At 46.5% G+C, this 25,610-nt stretch overlaps 2 protein-coding genes across 3 annotated transcripts; both read right to left on the minus strand.

Moving 5' to 3' along the window:
* Positions 1-2,185: 2,185 nt before the first annotated feature.
* Positions 2,186-15,517, minus strand: LOC308466260 (protein NipSnap homolog 3B-like). Of its 2 annotated transcripts, XR_013980685.1 has the most exons (7): positions 15,359-15,517; positions 13,333-13,555; positions 11,527-11,682; positions 6,294-6,443; positions 3,856-3,942; positions 3,361-3,756; positions 2,186-3,211 (listed from the first exon to the last, which is right to left on the minus strand). XR_013980685.1 is itself a non-coding variant. In XM_080987017.1 (6 exons), exons 1-6 carry the CDS (start codon positions 15,419-15,421, stop codon positions 3,680-3,682), a joined length of 756 nt encoding a protein of 251 aa, XP_080843143.1. In that variant the 5' UTR covers positions 15,422-15,517; the 3' UTR covers positions 2,186-3,679. The 2 variants fall into 2 exon arrangements, 1 of the variants encoding a protein (XP_080843143.1); XM_080987017.1 differs by having other exon boundaries at positions 2,186-3,756.
* A 2,735-nt stretch (positions 15,518-18,252) lies between these two features.
* On the minus strand, positions 18,253-25,610 carry LOC308466243 (E3 ubiquitin-protein ligase TRIM32-like). Its single transcript, XM_080986978.1, has 3 exons — positions 25,432-25,610; positions 20,686-21,228; positions 18,253-18,667 (listed from the first exon to the last, which is right to left on the minus strand). Exons 1-3 carry the CDS (start codon positions 25,441-25,443, stop codon positions 18,320-18,322), a joined length of 903 nt encoding a protein of 300 aa, XP_080843104.1. The 5' UTR covers positions 25,444-25,610; the 3' UTR covers positions 18,253-18,319.

Here is a 25,610-nt window from a genome sequence, read left to right on the forward strand (position 1 = left end):
GACCTTTGCGCGCGCGTCCCCCTCGCCATATCTTTCTTTCCGCGAGCCCGCGGGGTGGGGGGCGCGTGCTGGGCGGCTGGCGTGGGGGGGGGGGGGGAGAGAGATCGCCCGACCATTACAATTCAAAAGACGCTGCTGGTGAGGGAGGGAGGAGGGTGGCCAGGGCGACGTGGGCGTCGTATTGCGCAGGGGGAAAGTCCTTTTACGCACAGGGGTTTTCGTTTTTGGCAAGGTGTCTTGCGAACGAGGAGGAGGGAATTAGGCAGGACTCCACGCGGAACTGGCAGGAGGAGGCTTCCCTGAGAGGCCGGAGGCCACGACTGCCTGCTGCCTGGGACCCAAACTTGCTGAAGCTAGGAGGGGAGCAACTGGAGAGAGCTTCTTGGTGCCCTTCTCCGCTGAAGGTGCAAATATGTGTGAATAAGCCATATTTCTAAGACGCTGCAGGCTGCTTGATTTTCCAAGTGAAACCCAACCCTGGGCGAGTGCCTGGAACCTCCCTGGGATCTTCCGTTTGGCAGAGATTGAATGTGGCATGTAACACATGCTGGCATCTACTGTTGGGAGGGTGCCTTTGTGGGTGAAGTCAAACCATCGGAAGGTTATGGCACCTGCCGTGGCTGTAGAAACCGATACGGGAGAGATGTGTTTTGTTGCAGCTAGGGCAGATGAAGGAGCCAGCTTGTTATTAGGCATGTGTAACAGTATATAGGACGTGGGTGGTGCTGTGGGTTAAACCACAGAGCCTAGGACTTGCCGATCAGAAGGTCGGCGGTTCGAATCCCCGCAATGGGGTGAGCTCCCATTGTCTGGTCCCTGCTCCTGCCAACCTAGCAGTTCGAAAGCATGTCAAAGTGCAAGTAGATAAATAGGTACCGCTCCGGCGGGAAGGTAAACGACGTTTCCGTGCGCTGCTCTGGTAAGCTGCTCAGAAGCGGCTTAGTCATGCTGGCCACTTGACCCGGAAGCTCCCTCGGCCAATAAAGCGAGATGAGCGCCGCAACCCCAGAGTCGGTCACGACTGGACCTAATGATCAGGGGTCCCTTTACCTTTAACAGTACAGTGGTACCTCGGGTTAAGTACTTAATTCGTTCCGGAGGTCCATTCTTAAACTGAAACTGTTCTTAACCTGAAGCACCACTTTAGCTAATGTGGCCTCCTGCTGCTGCCGCGCTGCCGGAGCCCCATTTCTGTTCTTATCCTGAAGCAAATTTTTTAACCTGAAAGCACTATTTCTGGGTTAGCGGAGTGTATAACCTGAAGCATATGTAACCTGAAGCGTATGTAACCTGAGGTACCACTGTATATAAATGAACCTACCCAGACTCTAATATCATCTTCCAAGGCCCTTTTTCGTGTGCCTCCCTCCTCAAGAGGTCCACAGGGTGACAAAACGAGAACAGGCCTTCTCTGAAGTGGCTCCCTGTCTGTGGCATGCTCTCCCCAGGGAAGTTCGCCTGGCGCCTTCATTATACAGCTTTAGGCACCAGGGAAAAACATTCCTTTTTTACCAGGCCTTTGGTTGATCTGATTGATATCGATTCCCTTTTAAAATGTTGTTGTTTTTATTTTGATTTTGCCCTGTGAACTGCCCTGAGACCTCCAGGTATAGAGTGGTATATAAATTCAATTAACAACAACAACAACGAAAACAAAATGGGTGATGGATCCTGACGTGCACATAATGAAAGCAGCAGCCTTCCACACACAGCAAGTCATCCTGCACTGTATGTATTATTCTGAGTGGCAGTTTTTGGTGGTGCTTCCTTAAGCAACAAGCTCTCTCAGGACCCATCAGTCCCAGACATCCCTCTGCATAGCCAGGATGGGCAGCTGGTGAGAAGAATGAAGCTCCTTAATTGCCAAGGGCATGAATCCCAGGGGTAGCAGGAACTAGTGCTGCTGGTAGGATTTAAAAGTCCAAAATATATGTAAATATCTAATGTCCATGTGCGTACACACACACTTAAGGTATACAAATCAGGCAGTCTGAAATGCTTGCGACCACATTGGTGTATTACAGGCGCCCCCAAACTCGGCCCTCCAGATGTTTTGGGACTACAACTCCCATCATCCCTGAACACTGGTCCTGTTAGCTAGGGGTGATGGGAGTTGTAGTCCCAAAACATCTGGAGGGCCGAGTTTGGGGGTGCCTGGTGTATTAGAATAAAACCATCAAAGCGCTGGCAGATTAATATCTTTATTAGAACTAACCAAAAAGAAAGTAACAAAATAATCAGTGAGCTTTATGGAATTCCTGTTCTGTCTGATTATGTTAAATTAAAAAGGGAAATGGGGGAGTGTTGGGGAACATGGTACAAAAGCCCCACTGTTGTGCATGGTGTGATTTCAGAAACAGAAAAACTAATTTCAAAATCAAAACAGAGTTCCTTTTGTGACTCATGGAAATATACCTATGGGGTGAGACAGCGGTATGCATCAGGAAAGGGGCCCAGGCGACTAAACAGTATTGCACCCCTTGAGATTTAGTCTTCCGTTCTATTTCTGCTTTTGCTTATAATTGCCGTATAGGTGCACCATATCTGATAGTGTCATGTGCCAGAATGACATGTTGAAACGGATTGTAGAGGACACTTTCCCAGAGGTGTGGGTGTATGACTTGGGATAGTTGACAGCTAACCTCTCATTGTGCTATAAAACTTCGGGGTTTTATAAAAGTTTATTGGGCTTAAAAGCTTAAACCTTGGGGAAATAGTTGTCCTCTATAATGCAGGAAAAAACCAGTTACTAAAATATTACACAATTCAGTTGGGGGGTGTTTCAGAAGGACTTCATCCATTTTTTAATTTTACATTGACAACCCTGATCGTCATTTCTTCCCGTAACAAATCCCACAAAGTAATCAGATGTAGCCTGAACAATCTATTATAGTTACTGTAAAACATTATTAGGAAATGCATCTCTAATTTTAACACTGTTCATGCTTCATTGTAATCTGGATAGTGGATGTTAATCTGTAAAAGCAGTACTAGGAATTATATGTTAATGTATGGTAGATTCCCCATTAAGGCTATGATTAATCCAGTGGGATTCTGGGATGTTTGGGGGTGTAATATTTTATTTTACTTTACTTTTCACGATTTTAAAACGGTATGTGCATAAAACAAAAAGCATCAGCTCAGATTTGTCCTGCATATTTTCACTTATCTATGATAAAAACCTAAGAGCTGATTGTGTGTTAAATGTAACCTAAGATGTTCACAGAATTTGAGAGCCAGTGTGATTAGATATTCAGTCCAGGAACTGAGAGACCAGGGGTTCAAATTCCCATTTGGCCATGAAGTAACCATGAAGTCCGGGTGACCTTGGACTAATCACTATCACTCAGCCTAGCCTACCTCACAGGACTGATGTGAGGATATAATGGAGAGAAGAAGCATATAAGCCCATTTAAACCCCTTGGAGGATAAATGGGATATAAATGTCATAATAAGTAAATATATAACTATAGTTTGAATCTACATATTTTTAAGACAAGCAAGCTAGTGTGTATTCTTTGCTAGCAAGCAGCGGGAACATCAAGTTTCGCACACGCAATTCAACATTTTGCAAGACTACACTCAATTTGCATCAAGCCACAAACATTGCAATTGGAGGATAAAAGTGCCGAAATAAAGAAAGGATGTGTTCATCTGTTGCCTTTCATCTGCTAGAGAACTATTTCAAAGGCGAAAATGGTGCAGGAATCAGGAGCATGTTTTGCTGGGATTCCAAGTACTGAACGTTCTCCCGTACTGAAAGTAAATGCAATGTAGGACAAAACCGGGTTAAACTTTCTGAGCAGCGTTAAAGAAATGTTGGCACATACGCCAAGACACACCATCACCTCTTACCTGCTGCTACCACCCTGGCATCTTCGTGGGCAAAATGCCTCCCAGCCGCACGGCTATCAGGATTCTCATACCACCAAAGCACATGAACTGTGAAAACAGGAGCAAAACCAAGGTCAGCTCTGGAAAAAGTTTATCCACGGTTAAGTATAACTGATTCAGTTCAAACAGAAATGAAAAATGTATGTGTACTAATGAAGGTTTAAAATGGAATGTGGCTAAACATGTATTGCTGAAGGGTTGCTAATATTGGGGTTTTTCCAGTATTGTTTTCTAAAGGACTCTGGGCTTTTGCTGAGTGAATCTAATTGTTGTTTTCTGCTAGTTAACATGCGAGTGTTATAACCTTAGATCACGTAATGAAGGTATTGAGTTGCAAATCTCCATTTTGAAGGGAGCTGCCTTTGAGTCTTGGTCTTCCAAACTCTATGGAGTGAAGATGTAGATGAAGCTCTCAGCCTAAGTGTCAGGTGTGCGTGCAGGAGCCAGGCCCTGTGACCAATAGGACTCAGCAGGACTGGGGCCTTCCTAAGTTTGTTCTGAAGAGGCAAGGCATGGCCACACAGGTGAGGCCGATTGGTAACTCACAGCACCTGGTGGCAAGAGCCGGGAAGGGATTTAAGGTCAGCATTTTCCCTTTAGCTCTTTGCCACAGCAACATGTTCCCTGCCTTGCTGTGTTTGACTCCTTGCTTCTTGATCCTTGGACCCCTGACTTCGTGACTCATTGCTTCCTGATCCTCGGACCCTTGGCTTCTTGACTCCTGGCTCTCTGACCCTCTGACCCTCGGACTCTTGGCTTTCTGGCTTCTGGACTCCCGTTCCTGCTCCCACCCTGCCATCTTGCCCCTGGTCCCGACGTCCCCAGCTGGGACTTCGATCGCCCGTGAACCAGACCGTGACACTAAGGCCAATGAAGGCTGGAAAGCAGGTTGTGGGGAGAGAGAGAGAGAGAGAGAGAGAGACCTTTGCTTATAGGTCTGTTTGGGTTATTTCATATTTTCTAAGATGCAGAGCCTGTGCTGGACAGCACAAGACATTGTATGAATATTTTTGGATATATCATTTGATGTTTCTGTTTTATTTTGAAGAGTTCTGCTAGTAAAATTTGAACAATGTTTTCATGGGTCTGGACAATGCTTCATTTCCAAAAGGAGTCAGTTTTCATGCACCCAGTTACTTCAAACTGCACAATATTAATATCTGCAACACCCAGATCTAGAGAGGAAGATCCGGGGCGCACAAGTCCCAATGGGCATCTGATTGGCTACTGTGAGAACAGGTTGCTGGACGAGACTTTGACCTGACCCAACAGTACTCTTCTTATGTCTTTATGTAAACTCACTCTGTGCATGATGCAAGTACCTTTCATCATTACCTCCTATGCATGGCCAAATATGGGAGGGTGTGATGATAAATGGAAGTGATTAACAAAGAAGGGGAGAAGTCACAGGATTAAGACAACAGCTTCAAGATTCTGCTTCACCACTGCACATAATCCATAGCACAAAGGAATGTCGGTGCATGTCAGGTCCCTCCACAGATGTGAATGGAGACCAGCATGTCTAACCGAGCATGACCAACAGCCTGGATAGCTCACTGGGATAGAATGTGGTGCTGATAATGCCAAGGTTGCCGGTTTGATCCCCGTATGGGACAGCTGCATATTCCTGCATTGCAGGGGGTTGGACTAGATCAAAGAGGGCCAGATTTGATGAAGTAAAGGGCCATGAGGGCCAACCAAAGTCGTTGACCTTTTTTTAGGATTGAAGTTTTTTTTTTAAAATGATATTTAAAGTTTCAAAAAAAAAAAAGGTTACATAGATAAAAAAAAAAAAGAAAAATACAAAATACAAAAAAAACCAATTAAAAACAATTCCATCTTTTCATCACATATCTTTCATTTACTTGTTTCCCGGACCTCCTCATGCCTCCCTTTTTTGTATTCCAGTTCAATTTATTAGTTCAGCAATTCCTTTCCCTCCTTATTTTATCCTGATCTTTAATCTTAATATATTATGGCATTGAGTTTTTACGTATTAAAAATCCAATTTTTCCATATTCTTTTATACCATTACAGCTAGAAACCACTTAACTTCAATCCAACATCATTCTAACATTCATTAATTTTACAATATTTCTGTAAGTAGTCTTTAAATTTCTTCCAATCTTCTTCCACCGACTCTTCTCCCTTTTTTAGGATTGAAGTTTTTGAGCTTTTTTTAGGGTTGAAGTTTTTTTTTTAGGATTTTACCCCAGGAAATAAACTGCCACAGGGGCCGGATTACACAGGCAGGTGGGCCGCATTAGGCATTAGGCCCCCGAAAGGGACTTTGGACATACCTGGACTAGATGATACTCGGGGTCCCTTCCAACTCTACAATTCTATGATTCTATGTGTGAAACTACAGATCAAAACAACACAGGGAAAAGGTTTTGTACCTGTATTAAGTAATCCATATTCTGTATGGAAGACACCAATCAGTTTGGAATAGTCTTTGCTGATGTGCGCATCAATCGCTGCTTTAAATGACTTTCCCCACAAAGCGGGTCCACCTGGTTTCAGCTGATAAGTAACCAACTCATAAACTCCTAGACAGGTGGGGTGGGAAGAGGGAGGAGACAGAAATTATCAGCTAGATACAAAAATACAAAATAAAAAGCTGCTCACCCTATGCTGATCTCTTCACCAACAATTCATTTTCAGCCTACTTTTTAGTTCTTTGATGATGACCCAAAATCTTATTTCTGCATTTCATGAACATCTATGCTTCCCTCTCTTTGAACAGCATGCTTAGGTTTCTAATTATTTTTTGTTTTTGAGCAGTTACAACCATGTACCCGTCACTGCCAATTCTCCCCTGCAAATCCATATAAGGGTAGTTCTTCTACCCTTATCTGTGGGTGAGTGTATTTTAGAGAAGGGGATTAAAAACCTCTCAAGATCTGAAGTGGGCAAAACAATTTTATCTCGGGGAAGCTACGGATATGGAAAGATATTCTACCGATATGAACGACGAAATATACTGGGAGACATGGACTGTTTTTTGAATCACTATGAAATATGGATGTTTTGAACCAAAGCTGTAGCTTAGGTCCATTAATGGGGGGAAAAGATCAGGCTACGAAAAATTCCACTTCTGTTTCTCCTGCTTACCTCCTTGCATGTCTGTTTTATTTTTGACCAAATGATTCTACTACAGTATGAAGCATGTTTCAAATTCAACTGCAAACAATGAAGAGCTTGTTACCATAAAGCACCAATGCTGCAGCAAGCAAAGGCTCTAGCAGCTCAGCCAGCTGCTTGTGGCTGGAAAGCCAGACAGGATGTTTGTGACTGTTGCCATGGAAACAAAGGGGCAGTCCATTCTGTACTGAGCACCGGATGTTAGCTCAGTGTGTGTGTGTCATATGACCTGTACTGGATGTACTTGGGAGGAGTTTTCTTCTTGCTGTTGTTGAGTGCAGACACGATTCTCTGTACTGATGTAAGAGGCAGAAATAAATGATGTAAATAGTTTTCTGTCTGCTTCTTTCCCCTCCCTGGGGACACCAAAGGGGAGAGAGGAAGAACGGTGTGTTCCTCTCATACATCTGAGAAGAATCGCCGGACCTCGCCTGCTTATCAGCAGAGGTTGGGAGACGCGGGGAGGTCGACAGGAATATCTGCCGGTGCCTACGCTTGTGGCACATTCCTCTGACCCAGGCAGAATTCCAACAGTGGTAGCAGAGGATGGTTGCGATTCATCGGACATCTGCATGAGAGGCTGGTGGATTGTCCTCCTCTGCTCCAAGGAGGAAGAGAAAAGCGTCTGAGAAATGCCAGAGGCTCCACAGACAGCTGGTGGAAAGAAGAGGTGTTTTCCAGAGCAACAAAGTTCAAGGTATGCTGCATTTCGGGCTAAAAGTGTGAACGCAGGAAGATTAATTCCCTGGTTCACGGAGCTGCGTTTCAAAGAAAATACAGCTCCGGGAGAAGAGGCCTGCATTCCACAAATTTTTGTGGTAGATAAGGAGTCCCATTGAAATGCATTGTTGCTAGGTAACGGTCCTGGAGAGTTACTGGCAAAGGGGCTGGACTCTGAGTGTGAGCCTGGGAAAGCGAAACAAAATCAGAGAATGTTTCGGCTACAAGGTTTACGAGCTCTTGGAAGGGACTTTTCAATAGCAGCCTGAGTTTAGCTGCCAGGTGCAAAGAGCGTAAACAATTTGCAGTTTGCTGCGTGAGAAAGGAAAAAACAACTGTTGGATTTTACAGTTTGTTTGACAGTGTCAGCTGGAGGCTTGGATTCAAAATGGATGCCAAGAAAGGGGGAGGTTTGCCTTGCCCTCCTTCCTTAACCAATGACAATTATTCATCTTGGTCTGTAAAGATGAAGGCCCTGCTGCAGAATCAGAGGCTTTTTGATATAATTGAAAACCCCATCCCTGCAGCACCAACCAGAGGTTGGGAGTCACAGAATGTAAGGGCCAGGACTGCTATAATTCTGTGTGTCTCAGATGATCAGTTGGTGCATGTTCAGCATTTAGAAAATGCGAAAGAGGTATGGGACACGCTGCGTACAACGCATCAGAGAGATGCTGGTTCTTCAGCGTTGCTGTATTTTGAGAAATTGACCAATCTGAGACTTGCGCCTGATGGAGATGTTCAAGCGCACCTGACAGAAATGAAGTTTCTGCGTCAACAGATGGTGGAACGCAATTTCCGTCTTCAGGAGGAAGTGTTTTGCTTCATGATGATAAACAGCCTTAGCCGCACCTACAAGGTTGTTGCCAGTCAGCTTGGTTCCCTACCGGCCGCGCAGCTGACCGCGGAGAGAGTTTGTGCTGTGGTCCTGAATGAACACGACAGACTTGCTGCACTGGAAGAAAAAGACAGGGGGAGGGAAGAACAGAGTTCTAATTCCCCCACTGCTGATGCTACTGGAGAGCATGGTGTAGCATTGAGTGCTGTCCGATGCTACAATTGTGGACAGACTGGGCATCTACAGCGAAACTGTAAGAAGCCGCGCCAGTCAAGAGGAGCAAAGAGCAGCTCTACGAAGCCTCAGGCGTCAGGCAAAAGCCGTACCAAGTGCCAGGTGAAACCTGCAAAGGCTATGATGGCGAAAGGAACCACGCCAGATGTTGGGAACTCGTTCATAATTGACACGGGCGCAACGGTTCACATGTGCCCGCACAGAGGACTATTTTCGACGTTGAGGAAGCAAAGCTTCACTGTGAAACAGGCCAACGGTCAGGAGTTGGAAGCGACTGGAATTGGGACTGTGTATCTTGAGAGTCTGAACTTGACTATAAATGATGTTTACCTGGTTCCAGAACTGAGATTTAATCTGCTGAGCGTGTCGCAGATTGCAAAGAAAGGACTGAAACTGTCCTATGATGCTAAAAGCTGCAAGATCTACAAAGATGGAGAACTGTTTCTTACTGCCAAAGAGAAAGATGGACTGTATTTGTTGACTTTTGATCAAAGTGATTACATGAAATGTAATTCTTCTGTTTCTAACGAAATCTCTCTTGCAGGCATGACCAGTGTGACAAAGACCAAGAAGGTCGACAGAGCATTTCAGCGGGTGTATGCTGATGTGATTGGTCCTCTAGAACCATCTAGAGGCGGTGCACGATTCTACCTTGTGTGTGTGGATTGTTTCACTAATTATTCTTGGGTTTATATGATGGAGAAACCGCAAGAAACTTTAGAAAAGTTTCAAGAGTTTTGTGACAAGGTTAAAAATATGCATGATGCTAACATTGATTGTCTTTTCACAGATGAGAAGCAAATTTTTCTGTTACAGAAGTTTCAGAAGTTCCTGGATGGAAAAGGGATAGACCACAAAGTGGCAGTTTCGCAAGAAGCGTGGAACAGGGGGGTCTGTGTAAAAGTGAACAAGGAATTGCAAAAGGGAATGAATGCGCAATTGCTGAGTTCACATTTGCCACATGAATATTGGGCCGAATCGCTAGCGTCCTATCTTCATGTGTGGCTGAGAAAAGTCTCAACAGAGTTGGGATGTTCTCCTTTTGAGAAGCTGTTCAATAGAAAACCTTCTGTTGCCTATTTTAAGGTTTTCGGGTCTCATGTGAGAACAGAAGCTCCAGGTGGTGTAAAGAATGCCAGAGGCATTTTTGTGGGTTATGAAAAAGGTCTCTACAGAGTAATTTTGTCTGAATCTGGTCAGGTGATTCTCACAAAGTTCCTAGAGAGTGCTCCAAAGCAAGAGCGGATAGTACAGACATTTCCCACAGGTGACGATTCAGATGATGATGGTGAGTTTGATCTTATTGAGTTCAGTAGTACTGATGATGACAGCGATAGCTCAGAGAGTTCAGTTGTAACAGTCATTGAGAGGAAATCTCACACAATGGATAGACCTTCACAGGTGAAGGAAGAACCACTGATTGCTACTGGTTCTCCAGAGAGTCCAAAGGTTGAGCCAGTGAGCACAGAGGATCAGAACCTCTTACGTAGGTCTGAGAGAGCAACGAAGGGTGTACCACCCAAGAGGTATTCAAAGGAGTTTGCTAACCTTGCATATGTTGCTATCGTAAACGACCAAGGACAGATTGAAGCTGTGTCTGAGTCAGAGACAAAGACACAACAGAGAGTAGCTAGCCAAGGTAATGCAGAAGCACTCATTCCTTGGAAGCCAGACAACCAGAGAGGTACACTAGTGAAACCAGTGGCGGGTAGTTCCAAGGGTGGAACTGAAACAACAGGGGAATGTTATAAATATAACAACTGTTTGTTTTCTTCTCTGGATGACGCTTTGCTCGCAGCACACATTGATACTTTAGGGGGAGTATGTTTCCATAAAGCACCAATGCTGCAGCAAGCAAAGGCTCTAGCAGCTCAGCCAGCTGCTTGTGGCTGGAAAGCCAGACAGGATGTTTGTGACTGTTGCCATGGAAACAAAGGGGCAGTCCATTCTGTACTGAGCACCGGATGTTAGCTCAGTGTGTGTGTGTCATATGACCTGTACTGGATGTACTTGGGAGGAGTTTTCTTCTTGCTGTTGTTGAGTGCAGACACGATTCTCTGTACTGATGTAAGAGGCAGAAATAAATGATGTAAATAGTTTTCTGTCTGCTTCTTTCCCCTCCCTGGGGACACCAAAGGGGAGAGAGGAAGAACGGTGTGTTCCTCTCATACATCTGAGAAGAATCGCCGGACCTCGCCTGCTTATCAGCAGAGGTTGGGAGACGCGGGGAGGTCGACAGGAATATCTGCCGGTGCCTACGCTTGTGGCACATTCCTCTGACCCAGGCAGAATTCCAACAGAGCTTTGGCATGGACATAGGAATTTTGTTGCGGGGGGTGGGCAGGCCTTTTGTTAGGAGGGGCAGAACCTCAGTTAGCTATGTATTTTTATTGATTGGGGGGCAACGGCCCCCCTGCCCCCCCTGGCTACGCCCATGAGCTTTGGAGTGGCTCCTTCCAGAAATTAGGAATCTGCACAGCACCACATTTGCAGGGCACTTCTCATAGGAATTCCTCTTTCCCTTTGACCCAGTGACCAGAAAGGGCCAGAGCAGCCTGTGGTAACTTTAACCAGAGCTCTCTGGTGGCACAAGGACCAGTAATGTTACTTATGCCCTCTCCTCGAAATGCTCCCTGAAATTTGTTCCAATACTAAAGACCAGTACCGTATACTGTTAGTGCAGTAAGACAGCTCACCTGGCTTTGGAGAACTCCCGAGCTCACACCAGGGGACCATGTAAGCAATTTCCATATGCTGCTTGTTTAGGAATTGAAGAAGTACTGACAATCTTTCCTGCCATTCTTTATCAGCGACCACAGCTTTCCTTACAGCTCTCCTGTGAGCAAAGTTGTCTATATAAGAAAGCAAAGAAGTGTTAGAACTCCTTTGGCCAGGTTCGATGGGCAGGCTAATAATAATAATAATAATAATAATAATAATAATAATAATACAGTGGTACATCGGGTTAAACCACAGAGCCTATGACTTGCTGATCAGAAGGTCGGCGGTTCGAATCTCCGCGACAGGGTGAGATCCCGTCGCTCCGTCCCTTCTCCTGCCAACCTAGCAGTTCGAAAGCACGTCAAAGTGCAAGTAGATATATAGGTACCGCTCCGGTGGGAAGGTAAACTGCTCTGGTTCCCCAGAAGCGGCTTAGTCATGCTGGCCACATGACCCGGAAGCTGTATGCCAGCTCCCTCGGCCAGTAAAGCGAGATGAGCGCCGCAACGCCAGAGTCGGCCACGACTGGACCTAATGGTCAGGGATCCCTTTACCTTTACCTTTACCTTTACCTTTACCTCGGGTTAAGAATTTAATTCGTTCTGGAGGTCCATTCTTAACCTGAAACTGTTCTTAACCTGAGGTACCACTTCAGCTAATGGGGCCTCCTGCTGCTGTCGCACGATTTCTGTTCTCATCCTGAAGCAAAGTTCTTAACCTGATGTACTATTTCTGTGTTAGCGGAGTCTGTAACCTGAAGCGTCTGTAACCCGAGGTACCACTGTAATAATAATCTGGTTTGATGGAATTTTGTTCTTGCACAAGGACCTTTAAGTAGGTGCATAGAGGTAAATACTTATGTGCATACCCAAGAAACCAATCAGGTTTTCAGAATTTATGGTGGGTAGGGAAATATCAATGGAAAGGATGGCACAACACACAGCGCAAATATATCCTGTTGAGCACTGCCTGCCAGCGTGGATGGGAAACATTGAGGATGATTTTGGAGCACAAGACCGAAATTGCTCGTGTGTGAAGCTACACAAACACGCACACAGAAAATATTTGGTTCACCTTTGCATGAATGCTCTAACGTGGGCACAGCCTAGGTGTGCAATATCAAGTTCTGTAATTGACAAGCCATTGGAAGTCTCTGTGCTGACTAGGACTGATACAAATACTAGGAGTCTGGCCTATTGCTTGGTCAAACACAGCACTGCTTCTGATCGCTGGCTTCAGCCAGCTGGACTCCAGAATCCCAGGTCTAAATTTGGATACAGACATTTACAATAATTCCAGCGAATTAACCTGGCAGTGGGACGCGGGTGGCTCTGTGGGTTAAACCACAGAGCCTAGGGCTTGCTGATCAGAAGGTCGGCGGTTCAAATCCCCACGACGGTGTGAGCTCCCGTTGCTCAGTCTCTGCTCCTGCCAACCTAGCAGTTCGAAAGCACGTCAAAGTGCAAGTAGATAAATAGGTACCGCTCTGGCGGGAAGGTAAACGGCGTTTCCGTGTGCTGCTCTGGTTCGCCAGAAGCGGCTTAGTCATGCTGGCCACATGACCCGGAAGCTGTACGCCGGCTCCCTCGGCCAGTAAAGTGAGATGAGCGCCGCAACCCCAAAGTCGTCCACAACTGGACCTAATGGTCAGGGGCCCCTTTACCTTTACCTTTAACCTGGCAGTAAACCTTCCTGAAATATCTACGATCGCTTGAGAAATATCCTACTCGGGATCTGCATAGAGGTCCCACATGGTTAAAGCGCTACCGCGCAGTACCTACCATATTTCCAAATGTGGAAAGCCTTATTCATTGACCCAAACTCCGCTGTCCAGAATCCAATCATCTCTGAGTGAGCCACGCGAATGTTGATGCTTTTATTGACCAACTCGAGGAATTCCTTTGCCTTTGCTGGTTTGATATCGTAAGTACGGAGTTCATAGAAGGTGCCAACATCTTGCCTGGGTCCTGTGGCAAGAGACGAGCAAACCTGATACAGACTTGGCTTAAAAGAGAGACATAAAAGCAAGAATTCCAGTTAGAAAATGAAATGAGGGTTTTGTTTCTAGGTTTGCAACCATGCTAATAATTATTTGGATCAGTAGTATGCTCTATTACAAGGTATAGTTTTAGTATGTGAAGCTGCAAATGCTTCTTTAATTTTTTAATCTACCTAGTGCAACAAACCTAAATTAATAATAATAACAATAATAATAATTTATTATTTACACCCTGCCCACCTGGCTGGGTTTCCTCAGCCACTCTGGGCAGCTCCCAACAGAGTATTAAAAACACCATAAAACACCAAACATTAAAAATTTCCCTAAACAAGTTTGATCTTGTTTGCTCAGTAGCTTTTCATCTTCAATGGCTACATATATAAATTTAAATTCATAGCACATCCTGAAGACAAGTTTGGGAAGAAAAAAACAGCAGGGAGAGAAACATTTTATTAACTTCCTTGAAATTTCCCACCCTTTCCTGACTTATTCCTAAATTCCAAAGGACAGCACTGGGTCTTACAATATATTTTTTTAAAATGCTCTGTAATATCAACAGAAGGAGAATTCTGTAACTTGGGCAGCGGTGAGGGAGAGGCAGTCATGGGAACATCTGTCTTTAATCCAGTTGCCTTCTGATGCACATATGGTCTCGTGAAAAGGGCATCCTCAAAAAGATTCATTATCTTGGAGACTGTAATAGGATACAAAGAAGCGAGCGCACTGGGAAACCTGTAGATTAGGATCAGTAGCTTGAATCATTTCTGCAAGAGAACAAGGGGCCAGTGTAGACCCTGAAGGGCAGCAATACAGTGGTACCTCATGTTACAGACACTTCAGGTTACATACACTTCAGGTTACAGACTCCACTAAGCCAGAAATAGTACCTCAGGTTAAGAACTTTGCTTCAGGATGAGAACAGAAATGGTGCTCCGACGGCGCAGCAGCAGCAGGAGGCCCCATTAGCTAAAGTGGTGCTTCAGGTTAAGAACACTTTCAGGTTAAGAACAGACCTCCAGAACAAATTAAGTACTTAACCCGAGGTACCACTGTACTGCCAAGGGGAAGAAATTGCCCCTTTGCAGTGCAGAGTTTGCAGGAAATATCTCAACCCAGCAATGCAATGTGCTGTGTGTGCGTTTTTGGTGGGGCCTTTGCCAATGATCACCTCTGGCCTGCAACCTTACGGTTGGCTAACCTTGACTGCAGTTCTTGAACTGAAGAAGGTGAATCACCTGTATCTTAAAGGCACAGGGGCCAGTTATAAAGCTGGAGATCCAAACCGAATGACGCAACTAATCTAAGAGAGTCAGCGATGGTTGAGATTCATACTGAAGGAATATTATCCGTTCCAACGTGCCTCTGCTTTCCTCCTCTCCGGGCAGGCTCCTGCACCGTTAAAGATTCACGTAGCAGGCAGAAATCCAACAGGTAACACCTACCCATCTTGGGAGCGCCACACACCTGTTGGGTGCCTGCCTGTCGTGCAGCTCTTACAGGCAGGAGGACCCTACAAGCGTGTCTGCCTCCCCACGTAGGAACTGGGAACCTTCCTTTCCCCAAATCCCGGGTGTCTGAAACAGGAGCTCGCTGCGTGAAAATGAGCAGGTGACGGTTTTCCCCTACCCTTCCCGGAAAATGTGACACGGTTAAAAATGGTATGGTCTCCATACCCATGGGCGCGTTTAAATGCGCAGCTGCACAGAAAAGCAAAGCAAAGCAGTTTAAAAGTTGGCAGCCTCGTTCCCGATGGACTTGGGAAGTCAGGAGAAGAAATCTGAAGCCTGGCGCCTCTTTCCCGGCTTTACCTGGGCTTTGCACCCCGATAACGCAGCTCTGCGGAGGGAGCCGAGGACGCGCGAGACCATCATGCAGCGCCCGCCGTCAGCTTTGCTGCCAAGGACGCAAAAGGCTCCTTGCACCGCTTCGCCCCGTCCCTTTGTCTATGGAGGCTGCAGGGAGACAAAAAGACTCGTGGCGCTTTCCAAGAATAGCAGCTGCAGGAAGATCGCCAAACCGGGAAGGTAGACTGCAATCGTCCATAAATGTTTGGGGGTTCCAGTTTGGTAGTTAAAACGCTTTGCAAACCAGAAGCAATGAACTCAGCTGTTGTATCCAAACAGATGATAATTGCGTGCCTTTTTTTTTTAAAAAAAATGCCTTATGGTCATTCTGGAAAGATTGGGTGAGGGTGATAATGAATGAATAAACCTGTTTGTCGGCTCACAAGGCTCTTCCCCCGGCTTCCGAAGAGGCAGAAAGATTGATCTCATCCGGACTATGTTGACATTTTCGTTTCAAATGAACAGGATCCTGTGGATTCAAATGGCGTGCGTGCACCACATATTGGGATTGATTTTGTGTGTGGGGTGTGTGTCTTACCTGGGTCCCCCAATATTTTATTCAAGAGTTTGCACCCCACTTCTGTGGTGCCAAAAAGGTAGTTTGTACACCTTTGGTCCCCCACCCCCCTGCACTCAACAGTGGCTCCTAGATGCTGTGAGCATGGACCGTGGCCACATCCCAGGAAATGGCTAAACCAGGTGAGGGTAGCAGATGGGTGTCAAATCCTTGGTGAGTTAGGGACATCTCCTGCATGTGAAGACAGGCTCCGTCAGATTGAGTGGACCAGAGCCATAGTGGGTCCAACAGTCAAGAAGGTGGTCTTCACATGCTGTAGAGGGAAGTGAGGGGCAGATGGGGCTTGTCCACCTGGGAAGGTAGCCCATTTAGGAGAAGGAAAACTCTGATCCTGAACCTCTGCTGCCTTGCTACCTTTGAAGGGCTACCTTTGAAGGTGACCCAGAAACTACAACTAATCCAGAATGTGGCAATTAGACTGGTGACTGGGAGCGGCCGCCGAGACCATATAACACCGGTCTTGAAAGACCTACATTGGCTCCCAGTACATTTCCGAACACAATTCAAAGTGTTGGTGCTGACCTTTAAAGCCCTAAACGGCCTCGGTCCTGTATACCTGAAGGAGCGTCTCCACCCCCATCGTTCTACCCGGACACTGAGGTCCAGCACCGAGGACCTTCTGGCGGTTCCCTCGCTGCGAGAAGCCAAGTTACAGGGAACCAGGCAGAGGGCCTTCTCGGTAGTGGCACCCACCCTGTGGAACACCCTCCCATCAGATGTCAAAGAGAACAACAACTACCAGACTTTTAGAAGACATCTGAAGGCAGCCCTGTTTAGGGAAGCTTTTAATGTTTGATGTAGTACAGTATTTTAATATATTTTTTGGAAGCCGCCCAGAGTGGCTGGGGTATAAATAATAAATTATTATTATTATTATTATTATTATTACTTGCAGGACACCTTCGGGAGAAGAAAAGGCTATGGAGGCAATGCAGGAATCTCACCTAGATCTTAGTTGCAAGCAGGGATATTTTTCTAGAAAAAGAGGTGCTGGAGCTCACCATGAACTTCTCCCTTGTTCTCTTCAAATGTCAATGGCGCCCACCTGAGAGGTGCCAGAATGGGGTTCTGGTGAGCTCCAGCTGAAAAAAAGAAGCAGCCCAGGGTGCAAGTATAGCTCAGTTGGTAGAGCATGAGACTCAGGGTTGTGTGTTCGAGCCCCACATTGGGCAAGAGATTCCTGCATTGCAAGGGGGTTGGACTAGATGACCCCAAGGGATCTCTTCCAACTCTACAGTTATGATTTTATACATGGCAGTTGATCACCCAGCCTCTGCTTATAAGTCTCCAAGGAAGGAGGGTCCACCACCTCTCATCTGCTCCGCTGTCCGACAGCTTCTTAGCAAGAGGTTTTTTAGGAATGGGTCAGGCATGTACTTGTTCCTTTGATTTCTTTCTCTCCCTCGCCCATGCTCAGCTTTCTAACTGCAGGCTGACCGTGTATGTGAACGTAATTTGTTTTAACTACTCTATAAAGGTGGCCACGAGGCTTTTTAGAACAGGAGACATAAGCACATTGCTGCAAAATAGCCAATGGGGTGTGCCCATCTAGCCTGCCTCCGAAGGCCATTACAGAAACAGAAACACGCCTTTTCTCCCCGTGTCAGCAAGCATAGATGTGCTGCATTGGGGTGGAAAATCAGCTACAGATTTTGGTCCCTGGGACCATCCAAAATGGCTGCAGGAGTGGGAATATTTGCCATGCATCGGTTTGGGCCAAACATTGCAGACTGTATACATAAGTACAGTGGTACTTTGGGTTACAGACGCTTCAGGTTACAGACGCTTCAGGTTACAGACTCCGCTAACCCAGAAATAGTACCTCGGGTTAAGAACTTTGCTTCAGGATGAGAACAGAAATTGCATGCCAGCAGCGTGGCAGCAGCGGGAGGCCCCATTAGCTAAAGTGGTGCTTCAGGTTAAGAATAGTTTCAGGTTAAGAACGGACCCTTAGAACGAATTAAGTTCTTAACCCGAGGTACCACTGTAATATATCACAGGCTTTAGGGATGTTATGGACTGGGGTGGGTGGTTAGGCTGCATGCCAAGACTCTTCTAATTCCTAGATCCAGCAACTAAGAATTCAAATTCCTGGACTAGCCAGGGTAGCTTCCTGATGAGGCAATAGCCTAAGCATGGGCTATTAAAGTAACAAAGGAAGTGGCTTTGTGCCAGATAACAAACGGGTGGGCCCCCTCCCTCTCTTAGCTAGCTGGTAGTTAGAAAAGCAAAGACCAGAGTGGATAGTTGAGTTATGTTAGCTAGAGGCTGGAAGCAAGGCTGGGAAGGCAGAGAGTCAGCTGTGTTTATTCCAGTGAGTTCCCTTGCTCATTGAAGGGGCGACTTGCTCATTTGTACCGATAGATTTTAACACAGTGGTTGTAGCAGTCGGTGACAGCTATCATCCCATGGTCCAGCATGGAGAGTCCGCTTGGTCCTAGCAGGCCCTCGTTCACCAATACAGTACTGAGGGATGAGTCGGGATTAAACATCACAATGCAGTTTTCTCCTTCGTCGGATACGAAGATGTTCCCGTGCCCATCCTCACAGATGCCAGAAGGGTTTTCAAAGGTATGAACACGCCCGTACCGCGGGCCTATAGTCCTTTTCACCTTATTTCCCTTGTCGAGAACTTTGATGCAGCAGCCCTGGTACCTTCCGAAAAGCTGCCCTTCTGTAACTAAGATTTCGTCGTTCTGTGGGGGCAAAGTTGTGGAGCGAAGGGGGTAGAAGAGAGAACAATGTTAACAGTATTTCGCACAGGTCTTAGAAAAGCCACTTTGTAACTCAAGAAACAGTGCCTTTATTTCTCACCCAGCTATCCCTCCCACCTTCCAAAATAACTTAGGGAAATAGTCTCACAACAGCCTTGCAAAGTAGGATCTGGTGAGAGTTAGTAACTGGCCCAAGGTCACTAGGGATGAGGCTCTGAGCACAGAACAAGTCCTGAAGTTGTGACCTGAGGGCCGTCAGGCAAGGATTCAACCTGTGTGATCAAATTCAGGCTTGGCCAAAAGATGGAACTGCACAAAGAACAGACAAATGATTTCCTTATCCTAACAGACCAGGTGAAAGACTAGGTCAGGTGATACTCTCTGACCTGAAGAACTAAGGGACTTCTTATTTGCTCTCCTCCTTTTTCTTCATTCTCAACTCCACATGATCCAAGTCTGACACCCTGTGGTTTCTGTGGTTGTGCAGAGATTTGAACACCAAACCTGAGTCCAGTGCTCTTCTGACACTATACCACACACTGACTCACAGGGAGAACCAAGTTTTCTATTTGTCAAAGGTTAAGGCAGAAACCAGCACATACTTCACCGGGATGCATATTGGATTGAAACCTTTAATTGGGTGATTCAGAGAGCAAATGTCCACCTACTTCAATGGGCCGATACAAATGAGATTAAATAGGGAAAAGACAGTGCAAAGAAAGAAAGAAGTAACCAACTGACAGGGCGAGAAAGCAGCTGGGGCTGCTTGAAAATCTTGGCCCCATCTACAGTAGGTCCATCCAGGGGCAGTTGTGAATGCCATCCATATTGCATCCAACCCATCCATTGGGATCCACATCAACACCAGCCATGCCCGTACATGCACATTTCTGCCTGTGGGTCAGAAGGACTATGTGCACATAGAATCATAGAACTGTAGAGTTGGAAGAGACCTTGAGGATCATCAAGCCCAACTCCCCTTCAGTGCAGGAATATGCTGTCCCATACGGGGATCGAACCTGCAACCTTGGCATTATCGGCACCACGCTCTAACCCATGGATAGGCAAACTAAGGCCGGGGGCTGGCCCAATTGCCTTCTAAATCTGGCCCATGGACTGTCTGGGAATCAGCGTGCTTTTACAAGAGCAGAATGTGCGCTTTTATTTAAAATGCATCTCTGGGTTATTTGTGGGGCATAGGTATTCGTTCATCCCCCCCAAAAAATATAGTCTGCCCCCCCCCCAAGGTCTGAGGGACAGTGGACCGGCTCTCTGCTGAAAACGTTTGCTGACCCCTGCTCTAACCAACTGAGCTATCTGTGCATCAAGTGAAACATATTCCCCACTTGGGCTCATGGGCACTTAACATGGATAATATGTGGGGTGGAGGGAATCCCCCAACCAAAGGCCTTTCCTGAGGCCAGTCAATTTTATATCTGATGAAATGGTTCCATTGTTTTTAGGGTGCATATGTTGTTGTTTTAGAGTTGGTTGACTCGACTTTATTGTTCTTAGATATTGTGTTTCTGTGGGGTTTTTTTTAATGTGTACATTGCTCCTATCAATTTGATTAACTTTGAGCCGATCAAAAGACATCAATCGAAACCAAAGCTCAGCACGTACATCTTGTTGAGATACGTTCTGGTTTCTGCCTGCATCTTTCACAAACCACAAGCTGCGTACTCCTTTTCTCTCTCAGTTGCCTTGCTGGCCCGATCAGTGCAAAAATCCATCCAGCCCTCTGACACTCAACCAGGTGCTACAGGTAAGGTTGTGTAGAACCCTGAGCAGCTGGGATGCTCAAACAGTCCTTTACAAGGGTGCCAAGAGGAGTAAACAGAAGGAGGTCCTCCTGCTGCCTTCCTTTCCAAAGGCCCAAATGTTCCCATTTCTCTAGTTGCTGCCCACTTCACTGTCTAAACCTATGCTAGAGGCTTGAAGCATTCTGTGCTACCAACCAATCAGCAGATATTTGGCCCTTCTGGGGTCTCATACTGTACCTTATTGGCCACCACCCGCACCGGCCTATGAAACCCTTCTATGGAACTTGTCTTCAGAACGGCGTTCATTCTCCAGTCCACTCCAATGATGTTAATTTTCCCTCCGTCACTCCAGTCTGTCACTGCAATTTTGTTCGCTTTCAAGACGGCTATCCCATATGAATAAGGCCAGTTGATTTTTGGAGACTTCAGCTCGTGGATCAGCTCCCCATCTTTGCTGAAAAGCTGGATGATTCTGGTCCCGTTGGTAACGAGAAGCACGCCATTTATCATGCAGGTAATGTCCCCCAGCCCTTTAATTGGTTCGAATCCATAAGGGAACCTTTGCTTAACCTGACCATCTGCACTAAAGATCTGGATCTGCCCAGTTCCACTGTCTTTCACGGCCAAGTCACCTTCAGGAGTTGTTGTCAGGCTGTTTGGCCAAATCAGCTTGCCGGGGATTGTACCATATCCTCCCACTATCTTTTCTAGAGAGTTGTAGTGGATCTTCTGGATTCCAGAAAGTTTCCATTTGTTGTTAAATCTGAGAACTTGTTCTAACTAACAAACAGAAAAGGAACAGACAGCAATGAGTCGGATGGCACCTTTTAGGCTAGTGAAACATATTTTGTGGCCAAATCTTTTGTCCGTTAGACATTCCACTTTGTTCGGATGCAACAAGTGGTCCTCTAAATTAGGCTCAGGCTGAAGAAGAATGCTACACTTCCTATATTCTAGTATTTAAACTTACAAAGCAACAGGGCATATTCTAGCACAGCTAATATGATCCTGCATGTGAACTCTTGCTTAAGAATGTAAGAATCACATTTCAAGATCTGAACAAGAGTCCATCTAGTCTTGCGTCTAATAGTGGCTAGAAAGATGCCTCTGCAAAGCCTGTATGTGCAGGATAGCTACTTTTTGTTGTCATTAGTCCCCAGTATAAATGTTAATTAAGGGTAAGTTGTATCTGCACATGGAGGCTGTATTTGGGGCTGCTTTGTCTATTAGCCATTGATGGACTTTTCCTCCTCAAATTCATCTCAGCCTTCTCCAAAGCCCTCTTGAGGCCAAAGCAAACAATCCATTCTCCGTCTGCTTGCTAGCAATACAGTGGAGGTGGCGTAGGAACATGAGACTACACGGCTCTGTCTAGCCAGTAGGGCTGGGCGAATATATCGATATATCATCCAAACTGGGTTTGAAGTCCACATTGTGGTATCGGTTTCCTAATTCATGACCTGGCAAAATATCGCAAATTGTGATGTCTGTTAGGGCTGGGCGATGTATCATCCCAAACCAGTTTGAAGTCTATTTCGTGATACTGGGTTCATAATTTTTGTGACCTGGCAATATATCACAAATCATGGTGTGTGTGTGTGTGTGTGTGTGTGTGTGTGTGTACTAGGCAAAAATCACAAGGTGGGGAAAACTGTGAAGCCAGCCAGTGCCTCTACATAGCACCATCCTTATTTCAGACGCCATAATAAATCACAATGTTTAGCTGGAGGTAGGTATCCGTGTTGGTCTGACGCAGTCGAAATAAATTTAAAAATTGCCCAGTAGCACCTTAGAGGCCAACTAAATTTGTTCTGGGTATAAGTTTCATGTGCATGCACACTTCTTCAGATATCTTAAAGGTAAAGCGGCCCCTGATGGTAATGTCCAGTCGCGGACGACTCTGGGGTTGCGGCGCTCATCTCGCTTTACTGGCCGAGGGAGCCGACGTACAGCTTCCGGGTCATGTGGCCAGCATGACTAAGCTGCTTTCTGGTGAACCAGACCAGCACACAGAAACGCCATTTACCTTCCTGCCGGAGTGGTACCTATTTATCTACTTGCACTTTGATGTGCTTTCGAACTGCTAGGTTGGCAGGAGCAGGGACCGAGCGATGGGAGCTCACCCCATCGCAGGGTTTCGAACCACCAACCTTCTGATCAGCAAGCCCAAGAGGCTCTGTGGTTTAACCCACAGCGCCACCCGCGTCCCTTCTCAGATACCTTAGTTGGTCTCTAAGGTGCTACAGGACAATTTTTAATTTTTTTTAATGTTTAGCTGATGATATACATATCACAATGCTGAAAACCAGACAGGCCTGCTAGCCAGCCAGTGCCTCTACAAAGCTCCATCCTTATTTCAGACACAGTGATAAATCACAATGTTTAGCTGGTGAGATATATCACAATGTTGAAAACCAGATGGCGCTCAGGCCTGCTAGCCAGCCAAGCAACCCACCTGGGAGCCAGAGCAAAGCAAAGCAAAAGCATTCTCAGTTTGGAGAGCCACCCAGTGGAAACATGTGGTAGTAACTGTAATGGCTGTGGCGGGGAAGAGACAAGCTGCTGTGTGTGCTTTGGGTTGCAAGAACCCCAGGAACAAACTGGTGTGACCTAAATGGGAAGTGTCGGGGCAGGATTTGGGGGGCAGAAGTCCAGAGCGCACCCACCCACAGCAAAGTGAGCAGGTAAAGGTAAAGGTAAAGGTAAAGGTAAAGGTAAAGGTAAAGGTACCCCTGCCCGTACGGGCCAGTCATGTCCGACTCTGGGGTTGCGTGCCCATCTCGCTTAAGAGGCCGGGGGCCAGCGCTGTCCGGAGACACTTCCAGGTCACGTGGCCAGCGTGACGAAGCTGCTCTGGCGAGCCAGCACCAGCGCAGCACATGGAAACGCCGTTTACCTTCCCGCTATGAAGCGGTACCTATTTATCTACTTGCACTTAAGGGTGCTTTCGAACTGCTAGGTGGGCAGGAGCTGGGACCGAACGACGGGAGCTCACCCCGCCGCGGGGATTTGAACCGCCAACCATACGATCGGCAAGTCCTAGGCGCTGAGGTTTTACCCACAGCGCCACCCGCGTCCCTTAAAGTGAGCAGGAGGGTGCCCCAATTCCTAAAGTAATACACAGTTCCATCTCAGGAGTGGGGAGGGGAGTTCCTATAAAACCTTAAAAGGAGCCTCTGTACTGTCACTGTTTTGCAAGAGGGATTCAAGCAGTTTACAGCCTTTCTCAACCTGTGGGTCCCCAGGTGTTGTTGAACTACAACTCCCATCACCCCTAGCTAGCAAGGCCAGAGCTCAGGGATGATGGCAGTTGTAGTCCAACAACATCTGGGAACCCACAGGTTGAGAACCACTGCGCCTAGTATACTAAATCTACCTTTTTTTAAAAAAAAGACAACTTTAACTTTTTGTGGTTTAAAAAGTAACAGGGCACGGGGGGGAAGAAATGTCATGAAAAGACTGGGACGGAGGAATGGCTGGTGGGAAGATGCGTAAACAACCGGCAAGCAAATCAGAATGAACGCAGATAAATGTTGTGTAACTGTCCTGCACACAAATCAGGACGAAAGCTCATTTGAGAGCAAATATAACCTAACCTCCAATGTAAGCTTGGTGCAAGCAAATCAGGGTGAATGCTCAATTAAATAGGGCCCTTAGTGAATTCTGGAGTCTAAAAACTATGTCACTGTTTGCATTTATACAAATACACATGTGCACAGAGTAAAACAGCTAAATTTCCATACTCTCCAAGTGTTAATATTTTCCAGGGACCGTCCCAGATTCACAGAAGCCATCCCAGTTTCTGATTTGATCCCAGAATGCCCTGATTTTCCCTAGGAGATCCCTATTTCCGTCAGAGAAATGTTGGACGGTATGGAGTTATGTGGCGACCCCAGCCATCTGAAGGTAGCCCTGTATAGGGAAGGTTTTTTTAAAATGTTTAATGCTTTATGATGCTTTTATAAATATGTTGGAAGCTGCCCAGAGTGGCTGGGGCAACCCAGTCAGATAGGCAGGGTATAAATGGTACAATTATTATTATTATTATTATTATTATGGGATAGGACATCCTGATTTTCATCAGAGAAATGTTGGAGGTTATGCACCCAACCGCACCTTTTCCAGAGCTACATTTCTTAGAGTGGTTTAACAGCCAATCCCTCTTCCCAGGGAAGCACCCAATTATTTGAGAATGAACCCTGTTGAAATCTACGAGGCTTAGTTCTGAGTATACATCTACCGTATTTTTCGCTCCATAAGACGCACATTTTTCCTCTTAAAAAGTAAGGGGAAATGTCTGTGTGTCTTATGGAGTGAATGTGTGGTCCCTGGAGCCAAATCGCCCGAGTGTGGCGTGCGCCGTTACCCCGCCCTCCCGGGTTGCCAGCAGCCTCCCCTTTCCCCTGAAGCCCCGGGAAGGTTTGGGAGCAGTGGGCAGGCTGTTCGCCATTGCCCCATGCTCCTGGGCTGCTCTTTGGGGGTGGGGGAGTCACACCGCTCTACCGGCAGCCTCCCCTTTCCCCTGAAGCCCCGGGAAGGTTTGGGAGCAGCCGGCAGGTTGTTTGCCAAGAGAGGGGAGGAAGAGGACGGAGAGGAGGGGGACCAAGAAGCTGGGTGAAGGGAGAGGGGGTAGGTTGCCGTGAGTGGAGAGTCATGGTAGAGGGCAAAGGAGAGGCAGCAGCGAAGGGGAGAAATTGCAGGCGTCGCCTGAGGAGTTTGGGCGAAAGGGATGGAGAGGAGGAGGCTGGAAAAGGGGACTGCGCTGCTTGGGGGGGGGGGAGAAAAAAGTGAGGAGAAGGAAAGCCTCCCAAGCTGTGGTTCAGAATATATTTTTTCTTGTTTTCCTGCTCTAAAAACTAGGTGCATCTTATGGTCAGGTGCATCTTATGGAGCGAAAAATACGGTATTTAACAGTACATGGAAAATGGGGTGATGGTGATGGAGAAAGGTCTGCTCAACTGCAGGTCTACAGGGTTAAATTACCTCTTTGTGCATAGTGCATGCAGAGCAGGGTAGATGTCCCAACTCTTATACATCCAGGAATCCGGGTTCACCAAAATGCTGGCACACTGCCCACTGGCCTCACTACGGGCTCTGTTCTTCTCTTGCAAGGTGCCCATCATGGCTGCCTCCTGCTTCCCTTCCTCTGTACACCCCAGCCC

Source organism: Podarcis pityusensis, assembly GCF_964106645.2.
Source record: "Podarcis pityusensis genome assembly, chromosome: 17".
Classification (NCBI taxonomy): Eukaryota; Metazoa; Chordata; class Lepidosauria; order Squamata; family Lacertidae; genus Podarcis; species Podarcis pityusensis.